Source organism: Numenius arquata, chromosome 2 (assembly GCF_964106895.1).
Source record: "Numenius arquata chromosome 2, bNumArq3.hap1.1, whole genome shotgun sequence".
Taxonomy (NCBI): Eukaryota; Metazoa; Chordata; class Aves; order Charadriiformes; family Scolopacidae; genus Numenius; species Numenius arquata.
The window spans coordinates 128,838,861-128,858,733 of NC_133577.1; the positions used below are offsets into that span (position 1 = coordinate 128,838,861).

A 19,873-nucleotide genomic window follows, 5' to 3' on the forward strand; every position below is an offset into this window, starting at 1 on the left:
TTCTGTAATAAGACTAAAAAATTACAGTCATTCTGAATCTAGATGGTGATGGAGCCTTTCTTTCATCTGAGCTAGAGTTTTACATCAAGGTGAAAAAATAAGCTTGGCACGCTGTTCGTGTACACTTGTGTTATCACAGTTGCTCTTGGACTCCAGGGATGCTCATGGCTCACACTGACTTGTATGGTCGTACTCCTCTTTCAGCGCTTACATGCCATTTAATTCTGTCAGCTTGGATTTAGGTAACTTCGAAAATCTTGAGTTTTCATCGGATTCTTTCAGGTTTGCGATTAAATTTCATCTGAGACCACAAAGCCTTTACAGGCAGGCCTGACGTTTTGGCAAGGCCCCAATAGGATACTTAGCTGGTGCCAAATCTTTTTATTTTTCTCGGCTATCAATGAAGCTGTTGTGGTAATGTGGGTTTTGTGAGCTGTGAGAATTTATGCGCACAAAGGGACCTGCTCTTTGCAGGGAACACTGGGAGCCCTGAGTCCAGGAGGAAGGGTAATTAAAGTTAATGAACCAGGGTAACCTTTCCATGGTGATGACCACTATCCTGATGGTAGGTGAGGGTCAGGGACTATTCCCGTTTTATAATCGCCCTTCTAACTCTGCTCTTTAATTGGTGTTGGATTAAAAATTGGCCATTACCTCCATAATAGAACTGGTTTGTGGATTTTAAAGGAGTTTTTCAAAGCTCTGTAAGTCTTCAGTGGCTTGTTCTTGGACTTGGCTTTGCGTTGTGTTTTAAAGCAGTCTAAAAATGAAGTATTTTTAGCATTTGAGACCAGATAGTGATGTTTCTATAATGGGAGCAGCTTAGTTATCTCTCCATGTCAGAACAGATCCTTCTTCCTTAAATGCTTCCCATGTTCAGAGCCTTCATCTAGTTTTATCAGCAAGTCTGAGAAGACTTTGAACTTGCTGTCCATGGAGCGGTTGTAGGTATAAGGTAACAGGCTCTAAAGATGGGCCTGAAACACTGACTTAAATGGGTAACTCTTCTACTTACTTGCTTTTGCAGCATCAGGTAAGTTACTTTATGCAAGCTGTTTCCCTTGAAGAGTTACTCATCGTTGAAGTAAATTTTTCTTTCTAAGGGATGAACTAAACAGAAAAGCTTTGCTGCTGTCTCAGATGTCTTTCTAATCTCTAGATCTTGCACGAAGTGTGGTACAAGCTGAAATATCATTGACAGCCTAAAATGCACAGTATCCAAAATGTTAAATATTGTTCATTTGTCTTTCATGAATTTTAATCAGGAGGCTGTGGATTTGATTGCCTCTTATGTGTACGTAGACGTAGAAAATGACTCCTTGAGAATTGGCTGTCTATCAATCCTAAAAATTTCCATTACTAAACCAAAGCACATTTCTTTGTCCTGGGGACTGGTTCCATTCAAAGAGGTGCTTTAAGTAAGAATCAGTTTCAGTTTCCCTTCTGATACTCTGTTTGTCACAGATGTTTTATAGGTAGTAGCCTGTTTAAAGGCATTCTCTTCTTAAAATAAAATTAACATGTTCTTCCTTTTTTTTTTCTTTTTTAATAGAAACTGTTTATTTGTTTGGTGGCTGGGATGGAACTCAGGATCTGGCTGACTTCTGGGCATACAGCGTGAAGGAAAACCAGTGGACCTGTATATCCAGGGATACCGAGAAAGAGGTACGTTGTGCGAATGTCCGTATTGATAATAACGTATGAATTGTTTCACAGAAAAATGCTATCTTTCTGAAGTGCTTGTAATGATGTATAGCGTGCAGTGAGAGCCACAAAATTCAGACCTTCAAGTTCTGAAGACTTTTGAAATGCTTATACTGGGAAAATGTGAGATGGATGTGAATTTGAAGCGTTAACGATTACTGGAGGGGAAAGGTTTATTTCTCAAGAGCAGACAGGTGGGCCAAAAATCAGTTCAGTGAGTGGAACATGAGTTAAATAATTTGATAGTCAGTCTGGTTGTTCAGTCCTACTAAACATATCAGACCTGGTGCTGGTGTTGAGCTCCAGAAAAAAATTGTTTATTTTTTTAGCTTCTGTAAAAAATGTGAGGAGAAATGGACTGCTAACAGACGGAAATCTAGAGGACAGGGGTAACTGCCAGAGGCCACGCAATCCCGAGAGCTTTCTTGGTATTCTTTTGAGCCATTTTCCTTGGCCTGTTTTGCTCAGTATTTGACATATGAAACCTCTGAAATTAATGTAGCTTGGGTTATAGGAGGTAACACAAAAAAAGTCCAAGACCTTTGGCTTGTGTAATTCACTGTATACTGCGAAATGTTAAGCTTCCATGTGGTTATTGTGTTTTGAGTTCATTACTTGTTTGTCAGAACATAACTTCAGGAAATGCATGCAGCCTCTTGAAAGTATGAAAAATTTGAGCTTCCACGACTTTTTGATAATTTCAGGAGTTGATTTTCCCAACTATTTGAAAAAAGTGTAAAAAAAAGTCTTATTTCCCTTTTGTATTTTTCCAGTTTCTTGTCATAGCTCATTTTGTGAGCTTCCGTACCAGATTAAATAACACTTTAGTATTGCCATTTTTTCCTGGCAGAGGTGTTTAGAAGTTGTAATCAAGTAGGACAAATAACCTGAGCTGAAAAGAATCTCACAGTAAGGCACTTCCCTTAGCCTTCAAATCTCTGTGTGTGTCACACGCTTACTGTTTCTAACTTCCTTTACAAAATGGGCAATAACAAAACTGAACACAGTATTCCGCTATCTATCATAATAGAACTGTATAAAGGTAAAATCGTCCTTACATTTTATATCCTTGTAAGCTGTGGGGTTTTTTTCCTCTTGTTGTAAGTTGGTTTTTTTTTCACTCTTACCCCTTTCGTCACTGTTTGTGGCTACTTGTGCGTTTACTGATATGATGCTGAAGCTGGATTTAGTCTTCTGGGGTCCAGTCCTGTAGGCTGGGCTTGTGTTGCTACTGTTTGTGTTGAACCATTGGGTTTTACTATTTTTCTCACGGTTTAGCCCAACAGGTAACTGCCTTGAGATAAGGAGGGGTGTGTGTGTGTGTGACATAACCACCAAGGGGAAATTGGGACTCATCTCTTCTATCGACTTTATAGTTAAACAGCTAGACCTTCTTTTCCTTTGTCTCATGTTACAAGGAGGTTGGGAAAGTGAAGAACGGCGATAGAAAGGGTGGGACAACAATTTTAACTATCTCTTCTTTCACTTTTCTTCTTGCTTTGTAGCCACTTAGTGTGTACTTTTGTCTAACTCAGGATGCAGTGAAATGGGACCTTCCTGTCAAAAAGGAGTTACCGTGTTTTCTTCCTGCACAAACCAGTGTGAGTGGTTCTGGTGTTTAAGGGACTCATTTCCTTTCTTGCTGGGATCCTGCCTCATCCAGTTGAGCTTCTGTAGAGCTTGGGAGGCCTGGACGGGATGCGAGAGGCATCAGTGGAGCCAGGAGCAGTGTCTGTTTTCTCTTCTAGTTCCTCATGCCTGGTTCTAGCAGGGTGATGCTGGGATGGAAGAAAGAAGGGATGTGCAAAGGAGGACTGCAAAGGAGACATAGTAGAAGAGTTGTGACACAGTAAAGTGACTATAAAGGGATTTTGGAGCAAAAGAAATTACAGGGTGCAATGGAAGGTCAGGAAATTCAAATGGAAGATGGGAAGGGGCTTGGGCTGAGAGGAAAAAAATAAAAAGAATGAGTTGAGAGTTGAACATATGGGGAATTTTGAAGAAGAGACCTACTTAATAGAGAAAAGTGGGGAAAAAATGTGTGTGGCTTTAGAAGTGGAGCTCTAGAAGGACTCTATGTTGATAGAGTCTGCAGTGGAGTTCAGGAGAAGGCCTGCGAAGGCATAGTCCAGGGTTTTGGTGACGTACTGAGGTACAGTAAACTGGCAGCTGCTGTACTTACAAACCAGCAGCATTGTTTTTTGTTTTTTTTCTCTAAAAAGATCTGGATAAAACCTGATTTAGAAATGAAAAGGTCAATCTCAAATGCTAAGAAGTAAATTCAAAAACAAAGACTCCAGATGTTTCTATAATAGGGACATCAACTGTTCACAAACAATTTGCTAAAAGGAAATGTCTGTTGACATGGAATTTTAAAAAATATCCAGAGTAGCTTCCAGTAGAACTTAGTCTTGTTTTCGTGTTGTATTGTGCTTGTTCTGCTTGTAGCTCTTTTGTTCTAATTAGTCTGTGACAGTGGTAAAATTAGCCACTCAATAATTAAGCTTGGACAAGAGCATAATGTGGTAAAAGTTGCATCTTATCCAGCGTTGTCGTACGGCTAACGCACGCTAATGCTTTTGGGGTAAAGGTACTGGTAGCTTCTGTTGCAATGCCAGATCATCATCATCATCTTCCCATTGGCATTGCATTATGAAAAGTTTGTGTGACCTTTTCAGTAAACTCTCTTGCTGCTGTTTATTTTCCAGTGAGCTGGAGAATCACAGAATGGTTAGAGTTGGAAGGGACCTTAAAGACCATCCAGGTCCAAGCCCCCTGCCATGGGCAGGGACACCTCCCACTAGACCAGGTTGCTCAAAGCCCCATCCAGCCTGGCCTTGAACCCCGCCAGGGAAGGGGCATCCATAGCTTCTCTGGGCAACCTGTTCCAGGGTCTCACCACCCTCACAGTAAGGAATTTCTTCCTAATATCTAATGTGAATCCTCCCCTCTTTCAATTTAAAACCATTACTCCTCATCCTATTGCTACAATAGAATCGTAAGAAGAAATGTCTCTTTGTCACCTGAATTTGCATTTGTGATTTTTAACAGTTAGAGTAACAAATATGATTTTCTGTAGTCCTTTTTACGTCAGGAAAAAATGCTCGCAGCGCTGCTGGAGTAGCTGATGACTTAAGTCTTAGAAAGGAGGTCTAGAGGACCTGCTTGCAGTGTTGGGCTGATCCTCCAGTGTACATACCACAGTTGCTGATGGACAAACAGACCTCAGTTAGACCTTCCCCACCATCCCTTCAATGTATGGCACCGGCAAGGCTCCTGGAGTCCTTGTCATATCCTCCTTCTACAAGCCTGTATCCTTCCAAGGAGATGCACCATGGAGCAGCTCATGCCTTCTCAATGGTACCCACTTCTGTCCTTCTGTCTCCTCTATGGGGTGCTCGAGTCTGCAATAGTTCTACGAATCAGTTGGCAGGAGGCACAGCCAAAACGTGTAAAGCCTGAGAGCCTTTAAAATTTTTTTACCCTGAACCCGGTGGAATGTTCTGACAAGCGCTGTTTTCTCTGGGGTTTATTAGTGGTTGTACATCAGTAGACATTTTCAGGATATGGGAATAAATAGCTTTGAAAAACAAACCTTGTCATTCCTTGGGCATTTTGATCCTAGGCCAGTGACAATTAATAGAGACAATTAATGTGTATGTTTTGGTGTCTAATATTTCTAGTTCCCAAGCAGCAGCTTTCTGTTTTGAAGGCAAATTTACAGGAGGACAGTTCAAGTGAACTGTAGAAAAGGCTTTGCTTGCTGTAAATTGATAATTATGTGGATTTTTAAATAGGATCAAAATGCTGAGGCATGTTGATGGCTCTGGAGTTTTCATAAATGAGGCTAAAGCAGCACGAGAGTGGGCATGTTTTGTATGTCATGAGTATTCCTGTACCTTGGCTCAGTATTTCTGAGATACGTGAGAAGAGCTAGAGGATCTCCTTCAAAGAGTGTGTTACTGAGTGATTGGGTGCGTAGTAGTGCGTATTTGTAAACATGGTTTGTTGACTCATCCTCATTCTGGCTTTTTTAGAGGAAAATCCTGCTCACAAATGAGCTCTGTGAAGGACATGGAAACTGTGTAAATGGGTTAGGTTTAGGTGACGCTGTGTTTCTCAGAAACTTTTTAAAGTGTTTCTTGCCAAAGGCTCTTAGGGAGAAGCGAAGGTCTTGTCGCGGGTTAACTGGTTGAGAGGATAAATCGTTTCTCACAATGAAGGAAAGCGCAGGTCAACAAGTGCCTACTGTTCGGTAGGTTCAAAGTGATTTAGAAAATGGTTGTATTGTAAGGTGACAGTTTGCTTCGAACACCAAGTGCTTTTCCAGGTTACTGAAAGTGAAAGCTGACAAGTATAGAAAGATCTCTTAACAGTGAGAGCCAAGGTGAATTTCATCTGCTATTGTTATTTCCAGTTAAATTTTCTACGTGTCTGCCTGCGTTTCTTTGTTTGTTGACATGGATAAATTTACCCAAAGCTTCCAATGTCATACAAGCATTTCATGCATTTGTAAGAGTTTGTGACACCTATGACTAATCCTATTTATTTTTTTTGGGGGTGTGTGATGCAGAAATATGTAAGCTTATCTCTGTAAAGCTTTACCCTACACTGTTTTAAGTGTAGGAATCGAACTAGTCTCAAATATTGACTCTTTCCCACAGATGGTGATGTAGTTTGGAAGATGCTTTGAGTAACTCGAAGTGGTTTTTTTTTTTGTTTCAAATACTGTGATGTTTATGGACTTGGGATCTAATATACTGAATCTGCCATGTCCTACTTCTGAGCAGTTCCAGTTGTACAGATGCTCGGTTGTATGAGATGCCTGGTGCCACAAAAGCACATGGGGAGAAAGCAGCTGTCCCCAAAAGCCTGCGATAGAAACTTGGATACAGCAGATACACCTCAGAGCCAACTTCCTAAATAGCGTAAATGCCTACAAAAGTAGGGACAAAGAAAGCAGATGCTGAAGTGAACCGAATGAAAAGTGTTCTAGGCTGATCCTAAATATCTCATGCTAATCTTTTATTTTTCCTCTCTGCTTAGTCGCATAATGGTTTTAAAATGTTCCGGCCAGTGTTCTTTCTCTAAAATGTTAGAGAGAGACTTTCAGATATGCCTGACTGACTTCTCCAGTGATTTCCACACAGGCAGCTTAAGCCAAAAAAGACCCTATTGAGAGAGGAGTACCTTGATTATTTTCTTTTTAAATAAACTTTTTTGAAAAGGTTTTGATCTTTTAAAGGTAACTTCTTATTTGTCTTATGCTACCTAAGGAGCTCTGTCCTCTTAACCCTTATTTGTCTTTTTTTAACTTAGACTTTTTTTTTTTTTAAAGAAAAGATCATCTATATTTTAAAACAGCTCTGGATCTTAAGTTATTCAGTTCCATCACTTGGTGCCTGTGGTTCTTGCTTCTAGCATGAAAAAAGTACAGAAAACCGGCCAAATTTCAGTTATTCCTAACACCAGATGTTTCAACGTGTGGAGGTCCCTTTCGTCCACACATGGATATTGAAGTCAGTCTCGTAGAGAAGGGAGTACTTAAATAAATGCATTATGCATGATGTCCTGAAGGCTACAAAACTTTGGCAGCCCTGGAGCTTGTTTGTGCCAGTCTTCTGATTAGATGTGGGTTTCCAAGCCATCAGAAAGCCTTCAGTTGCAAAGGGTGCAGCTTGTAAACTACTTCTATGCCTTGATTTGTGGCGTTTATGTCCAGATAAAAATCACCACTTCAACTCCAGCTTATGATGAGCTTACTGCTCTCATCTCTGATCCGGAATGCAGCTTTATTTTATTTATATAACTTTATTGGGAACTTACTGCATCATCCAGTTCCCTGTAAATTGCAGATGAGACATTTATAGAGAGACACGCAAGGGTGGCTGTGGTTGCATCTAAGGAAAGAGGAAACATTATTCAACTGCTTAAAGCATTACACCATTTTCAGGTATGATTTAGTGAAGCGATGGGTATTAATGCAAGGAAAGCTGATTTATATCTCTTTGGGTTTTAAAGACAGAAAGATGCACCTATAGGACATGAGCCAGCTGGAATCCCTGGAACCCTGCATTTCACACTGAATGCATGGGAAAAAAAATATTTTAAAGAAACAGGAGAGTATGTGGGGGTAGAAGGTGGGAGGAAAGCTTATTCGCTTGCCAACAAGGTGAAAGTAGCTTCATACTCCAGTCAGCTTTGCTTTAGGAGCGGAGTAGTCTCTCATTTCAGCCAGGCTGGGCAAGGCTTCCGTTCCATTAACACTCCTCAAGCTGTACAAATACAAAAATCCCTAAAGAAATAGCAGTTATCCCAGTATGGTAACATAAGGGAAGCATTCTCAAGTAGTATCATAGACAAATCCTTAGCCAAATTTTCTGGGTAATTACATGCTTGAAAATGTACTAAGTTTTTGTGGACCTTGCTGTTAAAAATACATTTATTTCTGTCACCAGGTTTTGGAGGTAATTAGGAGTTAAGCTTTCTGGACTGTCTCGAGAGCATATACTGCCAGAATGGAGAGTGCATTGATACGTTGAGTTCTCAGGCCTGAAAGAGCTTAGTATGTTTGATAGGACTTAATCCATGAATTTTCTAGGGCAGGTATGAATTTACTGACGCTGGGATTGGGAAGCTTTTGGGTTCTCGTCCTTGCATTGCCCTATCCATGCGGTGGGGCATGTGCTTCATCTTTAAAAGCTCCTCCACAAGTGTTCGCTGCCGTGCTTTATGCTTACTCTTCTTAATATACGGAAAAGAAGGATTCGAAGTGGTGCTTCACAGACCTCCAGTGAAAATACTTGCACTGTTTCTTGGCTTGATTTTCCTCTGTGTAGATTATTACGAAATTGAAGATGCCTTGTTTCCGAAAGCTATGACACAGCAGAGACAAGCTGTGCGCTGCGCTTCCAGCGGTAATTGATGTGGTTCCTGCAGCTGGATAGCTAAATTATGTTCTGAGAATAGATGAAAGGTGATTTAAACAAAAAATTCAGAAGCTACATCTTTCCTCATCTGTCACTTAGTTCAAAAGAAAGCATGGCAGTCCCCACAGTTCTGGGTTTTTTTTTTCCAATTAAAAAATATTCTTCTCTGATATATATATATATTTTTTTTTTCTCTTGCCGTGTTGCTATAACAGCTAACAGAGGAAGTCTGCATTAAACTGTAAGTAGTATCCCTATCCCTGAGGCGTAAATCTCATAGCCATGGGTTAGCCTGAGGGGAAAAAAACTCTACAGCCACTTTTCTGACTTTCTAACACCTCTGGGTACAAACTACTCCTTTGTCATGTGTTTAAGACTGTCTTCACTTTCTCAGAAACATCCGAGAGCCTGTGGCTGTCAAAGTATTTAGACTTACAATGTCATGTTCATCTATCACCAGCTTTTCAAGGACAATTAATTTAAAGAAAAACCAGACGACTTCATAAATTCTAGCCTTGCTGCGTCCTCATCTTTGTGGCTAAACAGTCCATAAATGACTAGTTAATTTTTTTTTTTCTCAGCCTGTTGGTCTGCAAGTGTGACTGTAGCTAAGCCGAATAGTTTGCGTCTTGTGGCAAAAAAATCTCTCTTGGCCAGACCTTCGTTCGCCATTGTTACTGGGAACGAGAGGACAGTGTGAACTTAACGATGCCTGAGAAAATGACCTCATTCAACATCCTGCAATTGTTAATGGGGTTAGTTAAATTGGGCACACGAGGGCTGTTGTCCTGAGGGCCCATCTCTCAGGGCTGGTGAAAGCTCTGCTTCTGTGGTGGGTCGTCTGTTATATTTCATCAGCGTTACTGAAAGCAAAGTTGATGTGTAACAAAGCAACAATTTACTTTGTTAAAATTTAAGAAGATGCAATTTTATTCGCATTTTGTCGGTGTGAGTAGCGCTTGGTTTGCAGGTAAATTGTGCCTTTTGTTAAAAATAACACAGTGTTGATGTCCTTTTGCTGCAAGGTTGTCCTGTGTTAGGGTATTAACTTCAGTGCCGCTCTTGTTTGCGTTTGTAAGCTGAACCACGTAGGCTGGGTGACTTATTTTTGACTGCCAACCAAAGCCTAGACAAGACCTTCATACGCATTCCTGCAACCTGCTTCACATAAACGAAAGAATTATTTCACGCTGTTTGCGTGCTTGAAGCTCTGGGAGTTTTTTTCCCCTTTCCACTATTATAGTTGCTTGCCTAGAAATTCTTTTGGTCATAGAATGCCTTGATTTACTGCAATGTGAGATCCACGGTGTTATGTGTTGCTGGGAGGCCTCGATGATACCTTTGGTGCGAGAACAAGCCAAGTGGGAATGCACACAGCTTAGAAATGACCCAGGAACGTGGCTCCCTGGGCTGGCAGCAACGCAGGCGTTGGTTGCCAAAGCTGTTTCTGCACTGTAGGTAAACTCCTGCAACACAGCTGTCAAAAGCAGAATATTGGTGCTTTGGAAAGTTCCTGAGTCAATTCATAGGGCACACTTTATTTCTTTAGAGGTGCATTAATTAGGATTCATCAGGAGCCAATAGGTCATGTGCTAGTTTATTCCTTTCTAGAAATACTCTGGAATTAGTTGGTTCTGCAGGCAGGGTTGCTGGGAGCCTGATTTTTAACAGGTAATTTCATGGGTATAGAATATTAATAATAAATTTGTTTTCGTAGCAGTGTTCGTGTGCTGCACCGAGTCTGTGCTCGTCTGCGCTGTGCTGAACCTGCGCTGATCCCTCAAGCGTGGAGCCAACAGCCCAAGTAAAGCCTTACGTAGGGCTGGAAGGGATGGGCACCTCATGGGTCATCAAATCCAGTCCTCTGCTATCATAAGGATCATGTCGTATGATCTCTGAGCTTAATCATTTGACTTATAAGCTCATTGAACCGTCTTTCAAAAATAGAACACCGGGCCATTTATTTTTTACTTCTAGTCTAAGCAGAGAAAGTCTCTTTGTGGGATGCTCAGCTTGAGGCCATGAAGTATCAACTGTGAGAAATAAGGACTATCCCAAATGTGCGTGTGCTTAAAGAAAAAAAGAAAGCTTCATCCTGTTTAATTTTTTTGTTTGCCCACCTTTAAAGAGATGAATCAAAAGTGCGTGCTAAAAGCTGCCTCTGGCTTTAATCTGCTTCATCATGTCTGAGTCAGATGCCCAGAAAGGACTTTGCAACTAAATCTATTTAGTCGCATTGCTATAGGATGGCACTTGTAAGCAGATTAGCTATAGCTCAAATACTATGTCAACTGCCTGACTGAAGGCTGTCTTCCTTGTCTAAGCTGTGGCTACACTTAATAATAGTTAATTATTTGCAAACGATTGTCAGAAACTTTTTGGTATCTGAACATAGTAGTTGTCATAAGACATTTAACTGTTTTGTGTGGAAAAATTGTGTAGAGCCGTGGCTTTCCTGTACTGGTCCTGGGGAGTTTTAAGAGTTGTGGTTCTTAGCCAGGTTCTGATCTGTTTAATAGGCTTCCCAAAATATTTATTGGCAGAACATATTTAACAATACTCTCAAAGAATATTCTTTATAGCTGTAAAAGTAAGCTGGAATATCTGTTTTCTTCCATAAATAGTGGCAAGGATATATTAGGGTAGAGGTGCGTGGCTGCTGACTTAGTGTAACCATTAGCTTCGTACATTCCTTTAAGCTTTTACTTAAGGCAAACTTGCAGAGTAATTGAATAAATGAAGTGTACATTTGGGATCCAAAGTATTTTTTGGAGTTAATCCTGTCTTTTGTGCTCCTGGAAACGTTTGAGATCCCGGTTCCATCCTTTGCTGTGTCAACCCCGTGCGACAGTCAAAGCTTTGTAAGCCTAGTGCTAGAGCCGTCGAGTCTTGGACATGAAATGACACACGTAGCACTGATTTTTTGCCATCGTACGGATTAGAAAAAAGTAGCTGGGATGTGTTATTTATGGGAGAGTCTTGCACGCTTAAACCCTAATAGAGAGCCTGTCCCCCTGCCTGTGTGCCTGCTCCAGCCACCAGCGCTGTGGTGATGCTCTTGCGTACCAGAAGGTGTGAGACCCTGTTCCATCTCGTGACTTAGGTTCCCAGCACGTGGTCAGTGATCGCAGGGGCGTTAGAAGCGATCAGCCTCCGCTGATTTTCATTTGTGTTTTGGGCTGACGAGCCAGACAAACGCCCTGTGCTACCCTAAAAAACCAATAGATTTAACTCTTCTGTTAGATTTCTCTTAATGAGAAATTTAAAATGCCTTCTGTGAGCAACTTGTATGGGATGACAGTGTTTTATTTTGTGTATGGCTGTATTTTTTTTTTTTCCTGTTGCTGGATTTAGTGCTCATCTAGAGTAAAGCAAATCGTTTCGAGCTACAGCTTAAACATTTTGGGAGTACGTGTTAGCTGAAGACTGGCATTGATAAAGCACTAACAAGCTCCAATCTTAAAAAGCTTATAGACTTGAGTGGATGCCAAGAATAATATGCATTTCCTTTCATTTTCAAGATTGTGGAGAACTTTCCCTTTTTTTTTGGGGGGGGGGGTGAGGGTGGGTGGGTGGAGGAGGAAATGAATTATGCTCTAAAACTGGGAAATGAGAGCAATTAATCTCTGCAGTTGTGTGTAGGCAGGAGGGACTATTTGTTGCATGACAGCCCTCTCTCAGAACTGGAAACAAAGTAGGTTGTTTGTGTCTTTTTATGTCCTCGTCCTAGTTTGCTTTAGGACAAGAGCATTTACCTCATGAGGCTTATTTTTGAACTTTATACTGGAGGCAGTGTTCACATTCCATTCAGTCTTTTACAGCACCAAGAAGGGAGAATTAGTCAGCTGTTCTTTGTTTTTATTTCCCTGACTCTTGAACGGGGTCCAGGCTTGCTCCTGAGGTTTTTCATCTGGATTGGGCTGAATAAATTTTTTTATTAGATTTATTTAGATTTATTAGATTTATTATCAGATTTTCTTGCAACTGAACACCCTTGATTTGCAAAAGGTTATGATAACCAAAGGAAGCCGAGCTCCCCCAGTTTTTGTTTGGGGGTGTTGGGATGGGGAGTGGAACTGGATTCCCGCAGTCCTGTTCGTGTTAAAGCGGATTTGTAGGACACTTAGCTGCTTTTTTTTTTTTTTTTTTTTTTTTTTTTTTTTTAAAATATCATGTTTGTGCCTTAGCAGAGCATGCCAGAATGCTGTTGCTAAGATGATGCATGCTGATTCTGGCATAAACAGTTATTTGAGCAGACCCTACCCTAAGGAGTTGAGTCCCAATCCTTTCTCTCCTATATAGGAACAAATCAATTATTCTAAGGAGGCAGTGTTGTCTCTCGGTGCTGTTGTGTTGCTTTTTGAAAACGTTTTGTAAGTTAGTCCTTAAGTGGGATAATTGCTTTCAGCATTTGCAAGTTAAATGAAGAAAGCTCTAATTAGATTTTATAAAGTGGCTTAGCATGTTGAGAAGGCTTTTCATAAAGTATACTGTGTATTCACTTGGCGTTGCACAATTGAATTTTGTTGTAGCGCTGACGAAACCAAAAAATCCTATTTGGCCTCGGTCGCTCCTGGGCACTTAAAGGATTGAAAGCCTGTCTTAGGTACTCTGAGCTGGACGTACTCTCTTTTCCTGACCATCCCACCCTCATCAGGGTGTTTATCTGTATTTTAGAGACTGGAGAAGTTGCATCAAGACCAACCTGTTGGATGGAAGGATATTAGAGTAGGGTGTAGAAGCTTGGTATTTTGTAGGGCTTTAAAAACGGGGCCGTGGCACATACTCTTTAATCTGTCTTAGCCGTCATTATGCTGTGCTAATTGTACGGTGGCGCTGGGTGGCAAAGAGCCATTTTGTTCAGGTCAGTCTTAGCTCCGTGTGGGCCCTTATTTGAGTTGCACAGAAACCGAACAGTGCCCGTGCTTAGTAATCTCTGGTGTTGTTTGGTGTCCTGTAGGTTAGAAATGCGATATGCTAATGCTTTACTATTTTCACCGCAGCCTTGGCATAAGCGGAGGGACTGGCCAAAGCAGCGTAACATATTGCTTGCCATCTGAATAAGAACTTAGCCTGGTCACAAGCTCCTTTCACGTGTGGTTTCTGCAGTGTGCGTGCCAGCTGCTTCCTGAGGAGAATTGGAAAGAGTCCCCAACACTGGTGTTTGTTCAGATCGTTAGGGCGCTGTTGCTGGATGTGACTTCTTAGTTAAAGCAGACTCTGATACGGAATCATAGAATTGTTTAGGTTGGAAGAAACCTTTCAGATCATCCAGTCCAACCATCAACCTAGCACTGACAAAGATCATCACTAAACCATATCTCTAAGCACCACGTCTACCCGTCTTTTAAATACCTCCAGGGATGGTGACTCCACCACTTCCCTGTTCCAGGGTTTGATAATCCTTTCAGTGAAGAAATTTTTCCTAATATCCAATCTAAACCTCCCCTGGTGCAACCTGAAGCTGTTTCCTCTTGTCCTATTGCCTGTTACTTGGGAGAAGAGATTGACCCCCACCTTGCTACACTCTCCTTTCAAATAGTTGTAGAGAGTGAGAGGGTCTCCCCTCTAGCCGCCTTTTCTCCAGGATGAATGATATATGCTCCGTTTAGGAAGCAATACCTCTGCAACATCAGTCAATCCGTTCTTGAAGCTTCATCTGCCAGAACGTAGATCCCACATGCGAACAGCTTTGAAGATGTTTCAATGAAATTAGATCTAAAGTATAAGTACTTAATGAAAAGTCTTGCATTGATCTGTTATGACTTCAGATAACCACAGGAGCAGATGATTGCAAACTAGTCAGAACTGTTATTTGCCTTTTGTTCTGCTCAGGAATCACAGAACTGTAGGGGTTGGAAGGGACTTTTGGAGATCATCTAGTCAAACCCCCTGCCAGAGCAGGGTCACCCAGAGCAGGCTGGACAGGAATGCATCCAGGTGGGTTTGGAATATCTTCAGAGAAGGAGACTCCATGCCCTCTCTGGGCCACCTGTTCCAGGGCTGTGGCACCCTCAAAGTAAAGAAGTTTTTCTTCATGTTGAGAGGGAATTTCCCGTCTTCCAGTTTATGTCCCTTGCCCTGTCACCGGGCACCACTGAGAAGAGCCTGAGCCCACCTTCTTGCCACCTGCCCTTTAGATATTGATAAGCATGAGGTGTCCTCTCAGTCTTCTCTTTTCCAGGCTGAACAGCCACTGGTCTCTCAGCCTTTCGAAGAAGACTTGGGTTTGTTTCATCTTCTCTTGTTGTTATCAGTGTGTGGGTGAAACTGTCCTTATCAGCTGCAGGTGTGTTTGGGAATGGCAGTTAGTGTGCTTAGAGGAACAGCAAGTACAATAGATACCTTTTGTGTGTCTCCAGTTTATCTTTGATGATAAGTCCAAAATTTGAGTAAGGGTATAGAGATCTCTAATAAGATCCACTCACCTTGGGATGGCAACTCATGGATCGTCAGCCTGCCTACCTTCTGGCAGGAGGGAACAAAGGGTTGTTCTCCTGCTCTCAAACCATACTTGATCTCTTTAAATGTAGGTTAAAAAAAGTCGTGTCTGTTATTGTAATATTTTTTTTTTTTTTTCATTTATTGCTTGCAAGCGGCCAAGTTCTTTGAATGCTTCTGGAATCAACAAACTCTTTCCCATTTGAATTTGGTGGGTCACTTTCTCCATGACAAGTTGTGGCAGTATGTTCTTTGTCTGGACAACAGGCTCGCTATTGTAACTGCATGAAGGCCACGTCTTTGGATGAACGCTTGCAACCGCCCACAGGCTCTTGATTCACTTAACCACATGTGCCTTGAAGTGTTTGATTCATTTTCTAGTGTCTGCCCATATCTGCCTTTGTAAATGGACTTTGTGTCCCCCTTTGAGGTATGTACACACCACAAGGACTTCCTCAAGTGAACAACCTCAAATGTCAAACCAACGTGTACCACCGTTTAATGGAGTTATTTACTCATCTTGGTAAATGTGTAGACTAAATTGGAAACTTTTGACAGGTTCCGTGTGATCTTGTAAGTGGTACTTAGGAGTAACTCCAGTTTTCTTTGAGAAAAGATGATGAATTGGATGAAGGTTTCTTTATTACAAGAGATAGTTCATGCTGTGTCAGGCTCTGCAAGTTTGGTGGAGTTGAAATCTGAGTGAACTTGAGGTGAAGTTTCTGTGCCTGCATAGATGAAATGATCGAACTTAAAACCTTTAATAGCCCTTTCAAAAGGCAGATACTACCATGTGAGATGTGACTAGTGCACAATTAAAGAAAAGATATTTTTCCTGAATTCTTTTCTCATTTTAACATAGTCTTGGGAGTTGAAGTTTGTATGTTGTATGCATATAAGTTGTATGCTACTTATATGTAGTGCCCGTGCTGTTGATGCCAATGGCTTGAAACTGGCATTGCAGGTGCGAGGTGTCTCAGCCTCGTGTCTGCACTTGGGTAAATTTCAGTTGACGATGCAGCTTTTCAAGGCAAGGCAGGTCTGGAAATCGCTAAATGGGAGATTTATTCCTGAAAGTGCCAAAGACGTTATTTGAGCAAATGTGGTAGGATTTACTTTACCCCATAGAGCACATAGAGGTGGGGGAGTGGGGGAAGGTACTTAAATCGGTGGGTTCAGTTAAAAAACTACAATGACCTGACAAAGTGGGGAGAGTCAGGAGGCACAGGTGGGTCTTACCATTCCATCTGAAGGACGGCTGTGCCAAGGCAAATACGTGCTCTCTTTGGCAGGGGAACGATGGCATATCCTGAAGTGTCCCAGCTGCCTAACTAGAGATGGATTTTGTCTACTGGGGTTACCTTCTTGTGAAACAAGGGGAACCTTTGTGAATACACAAACTGGTACTTTTCATGCAAAGAAACTACCCTTTGCGTTTGGAACAGGGTCCTTCGGAAAATGCTATTTTGTATTTTCTAGGAACAAGGTAAAGTATGTTGCTGCCTTCTCTGTCAGGTTCTTCCATCTGACCAAAGGCAGTGAATGAACTTTTCCTGCATTTCAGGACTGTATGCTAATATTTCACTTCTGTCAGTACTTTTTTTTTTAAAGAAAATTAACTTATTACCATGAAGGAACTAATCCTCAAAGCTGTAATCACTTCAGACATAATGCTTCATATTTACAAAATGTGAACAATTCAGTTCACCTCTTCAGGTTGTCATTTGAGTTACTGTAAACAGTTTCCTGTATCTGTTGTTTAATCAAGAAATTGAGTTCTGTAGCATGAGTAGTAAAGTCTTTTGACTACAAAGATGTAACACTTCCTTTCATATTTTTTTCCAACTTAGTGAAGTGTATTCCATCAGCATATTTTAAACTTAAGCAATGAAATCAGTAGAATTTTTTACATGAAATGGTACAGTTATGAAGATGATTTTTTACTTCATAAGGCAGTATTTGGTAGCACACGGAACAAATATGGTGCTGATTATTTGGTGTGGCATGGCTATTTTTCTTTAACTGTAATTCTTCTAATATATGGTGGTTTGCTCCATCTTTGCTGCCTTGCCTAATCTTCATTTTTCAATAGATTTTAATGGATTTTTTTTTTCCTCTTTCATACTTCAGTCTCCTGTACATCTTACCTTTCTTTGGTACTTGAAATCTTAATCAGGTCTCAGGTTGGTTCCCAGACTCTCAAAGTTAGCTAGCCAGCCTTGTTCTGGCATCCTCATTTTATAAAGTACCAAAATTATACAAAATAAGGCCAAATAAACTATAGAATTTATCTGTAAGGATGATGCCAGTTTTTTTCTTTTGTCTGATATTTTGCAAATAGGGCTTTGCGCATCCTGATTTCTATTGTTTTGGAGTACGGGAATATCTCTCATGCTTCAAGAAGAGCCTATGAAGGCTCTCAAAATTAGATTTGGGAAGCAGAAAGGATGCTGCCCAGTTCTGCATATCATCCTCATAATGTCATTGAATAAGTTACTGTATGATTTAACTTGAGCACTCCTGGATGGATAAGCACATAATAATTTGACCGGGACCCTCTGTATTTCTCTCGAAGATCATAACTCATGACAGGATTGCTTACCGTGGGAAACCGTAGTTGGAGGCTGGAACGGCCCCGTATCTATTTGTGAAGGACAGGGAGTGTTTTTGTTACCTTCAAAGACCCATTATGGGATGTGATTGCTTGTGGAAGCGTCTGGTTATGATCTGTTGGAAAACAGCCTATTAATAAAACAGAGGCTCTTGTAATAGAGCACTTCTTAATCTTCTTCCTATGTAGTTATTTATAGGCTGTGACATCTTAATTTGCCTCTCATCTGCATCAACTTCTGTTATCTTAAAAGATCAAGTAGCTTTCACATGCCTCTGAGAATCACTTCTGGAGGAAACTGTTTTCTAAGGAATCCTACAAAAAAGCTTCAAGTCATAAGTTTGTGAAAAATGTGTTAAGGTTTTTGCTGGTACCTTTCTAAAGGACAAAGAAGTTACGGGATGTCGTGTTATATAGATACTTGTATATTAATCCTATATTTGTCTGATTACAAGCAGATTTTCTTGAATTCTCAAAGGATTTCCAGTTGCTGATAGTATTTAATTGCCCTTGAGTGTGCAGTGACCTACCTGGAGCAACATTAAATATGTTATTCTCTTTAATTTTTGTGCTTGTTTTCTTTATTAGAGTGGTCCTAGCGCCAGATCTTGTCACAAGATGTGCATTGACATCCAACGAAGGCAGATCTACACGCTGGGACGCTATCTGGATTCCTCCGTGAGGAACAGCAAATCGCTGAAAAGTGACTTCTACCGCTATGACATCGACACAAACACCTGGATGTTACTGAGTGAGGACACTGCAGCGGATGGAGGTCCAAAGCTGGTGTTTGATCATCAGGTCAGCTGAAGTTCTCTGTGTCTGCTAATCAATTTTTCGATCGTAGCCTCTGGTGATTTAGAAGTGCTGCACCAGGTAACAGAGCAGGGATGAGGCTGTGATCTGCACTCAATTAAATTCTAATAACAGTGTTGTCTAATGCCACTGAATACTGGTATCGAACAAGTCAGAAGAATCATAAAAAGACCTTTGCAAACCAATTCATTTGATTAAGACATATTTTATTAAAGCTCAAAGCACAGTTTATGTGGTTTTAATCAGTCTTGTTGAGCTGGGTTTGCAGAGCTCAGAGGGCGTTGGGGAACAACTTGCAAAGCTGTGTGTGGTACCTGCAGAAGAAAACTATACACAAGCCGCTGAAATGAGGCCAAGAGGATCAGAATTCATTCAAAACTGGTTATCTCTTAAAATTTGTAGCATGTGCTTGCTTTGTAGAAATTGAAACACCTGAAAGGAGTGGCTACTAATTTTTTAAAAAGCCACACCTGTCCATGTGTTCAACCTGAATACTTTTTTTAATTGTTTGATGGCTTTTGTGTACTTGAAAAAGGGTATTTTGTTCTTAATTGATTTTTACAAAGCATGACCAAGAAGCAGCACATCAGTACTCATTTTTAAAGCAGCCCAAGAACTGATTTTATTGGTGTTAGCTGTTTTGTAACCAAAGCTGCTGTTTGCCAGCACAATATGCGTTTCTGCTGACACTGAAAATTAAAGATGCGTGTTGTCTGCAGAACAAAAGCCAATCAGTCTTTCTGTTCTATTAATAATGAATACCAGGCTTCCAGGTGTTGGGGAAAAGGCAGAAGTAAATAGTCAGCTGGCAAGGCTACTCGAGGTACCTTGCTTGCCTACTTCTGAAATGTTGTTTCTTTTTCCCCCTGCTGTCTCTTAGGAAAGAATGTCCTCCCTGAATTCTTTATCAATCTGCGGCTCTTCCTCTTCTCTCCCTCAGCACCTACTACGATAGCGCTTTTTGCTTAACCTTCACAAAAACGTGCTGCACTAGAAGTGTTTGGTGTAGGCTTTGCTGAGTAGCATCTCTATCTCACTGTAATCTTGTCTGTGGGGTTGTTTGGTTTTTTGTTTGTTTTTTTTTTTTTTCTTCTCCCCCCAGTGTTTTGCAACGCTCTGCGTTGTACTGACTCTGAAAATATCACCTGGAGCCAGGGAGGTTTGTTTGATTTGTTCTGCGGTGCATCTCTTGTGTGCCATAATGGGAATTCAGGCTTCGGGGATAAATCTATTTCTGCTGCAGTCTCATCAAAAATCCTTAGCCAGGTTATGGCCCTACTTTATGATGAAGTAATAGGAGTAACAATAAATATATGCTTGGGATGGAATCTGAGTAACAAATTGCAGGATGGTTTCGGGTTGGTTGAACGGT

General features: G+C 41.0%; 1 protein-coding gene across 1 annotated transcript in view; it reads left to right on the forward strand.

Moving 5' to 3' along the window:
• Window positions 1–19,873, forward strand: part of MKLN1 (muskelin 1) — a 103,609-nt gene that overhangs the window by 52,570 nt on the left and 31,166 nt on the right. Inside the window, exons 9-10 of the mRNA XM_074164682.1 lie at window positions 1,553–1,665; window positions 18,274–18,486. Coding sequence (XP_074020783.1) covers window positions 1,553–1,665; window positions 18,274–18,486 — 326 coding nt within the window. The remainder of the gene's footprint in view (window positions 1–1,552; window positions 1,666–18,273; window positions 18,487–19,873) is intronic.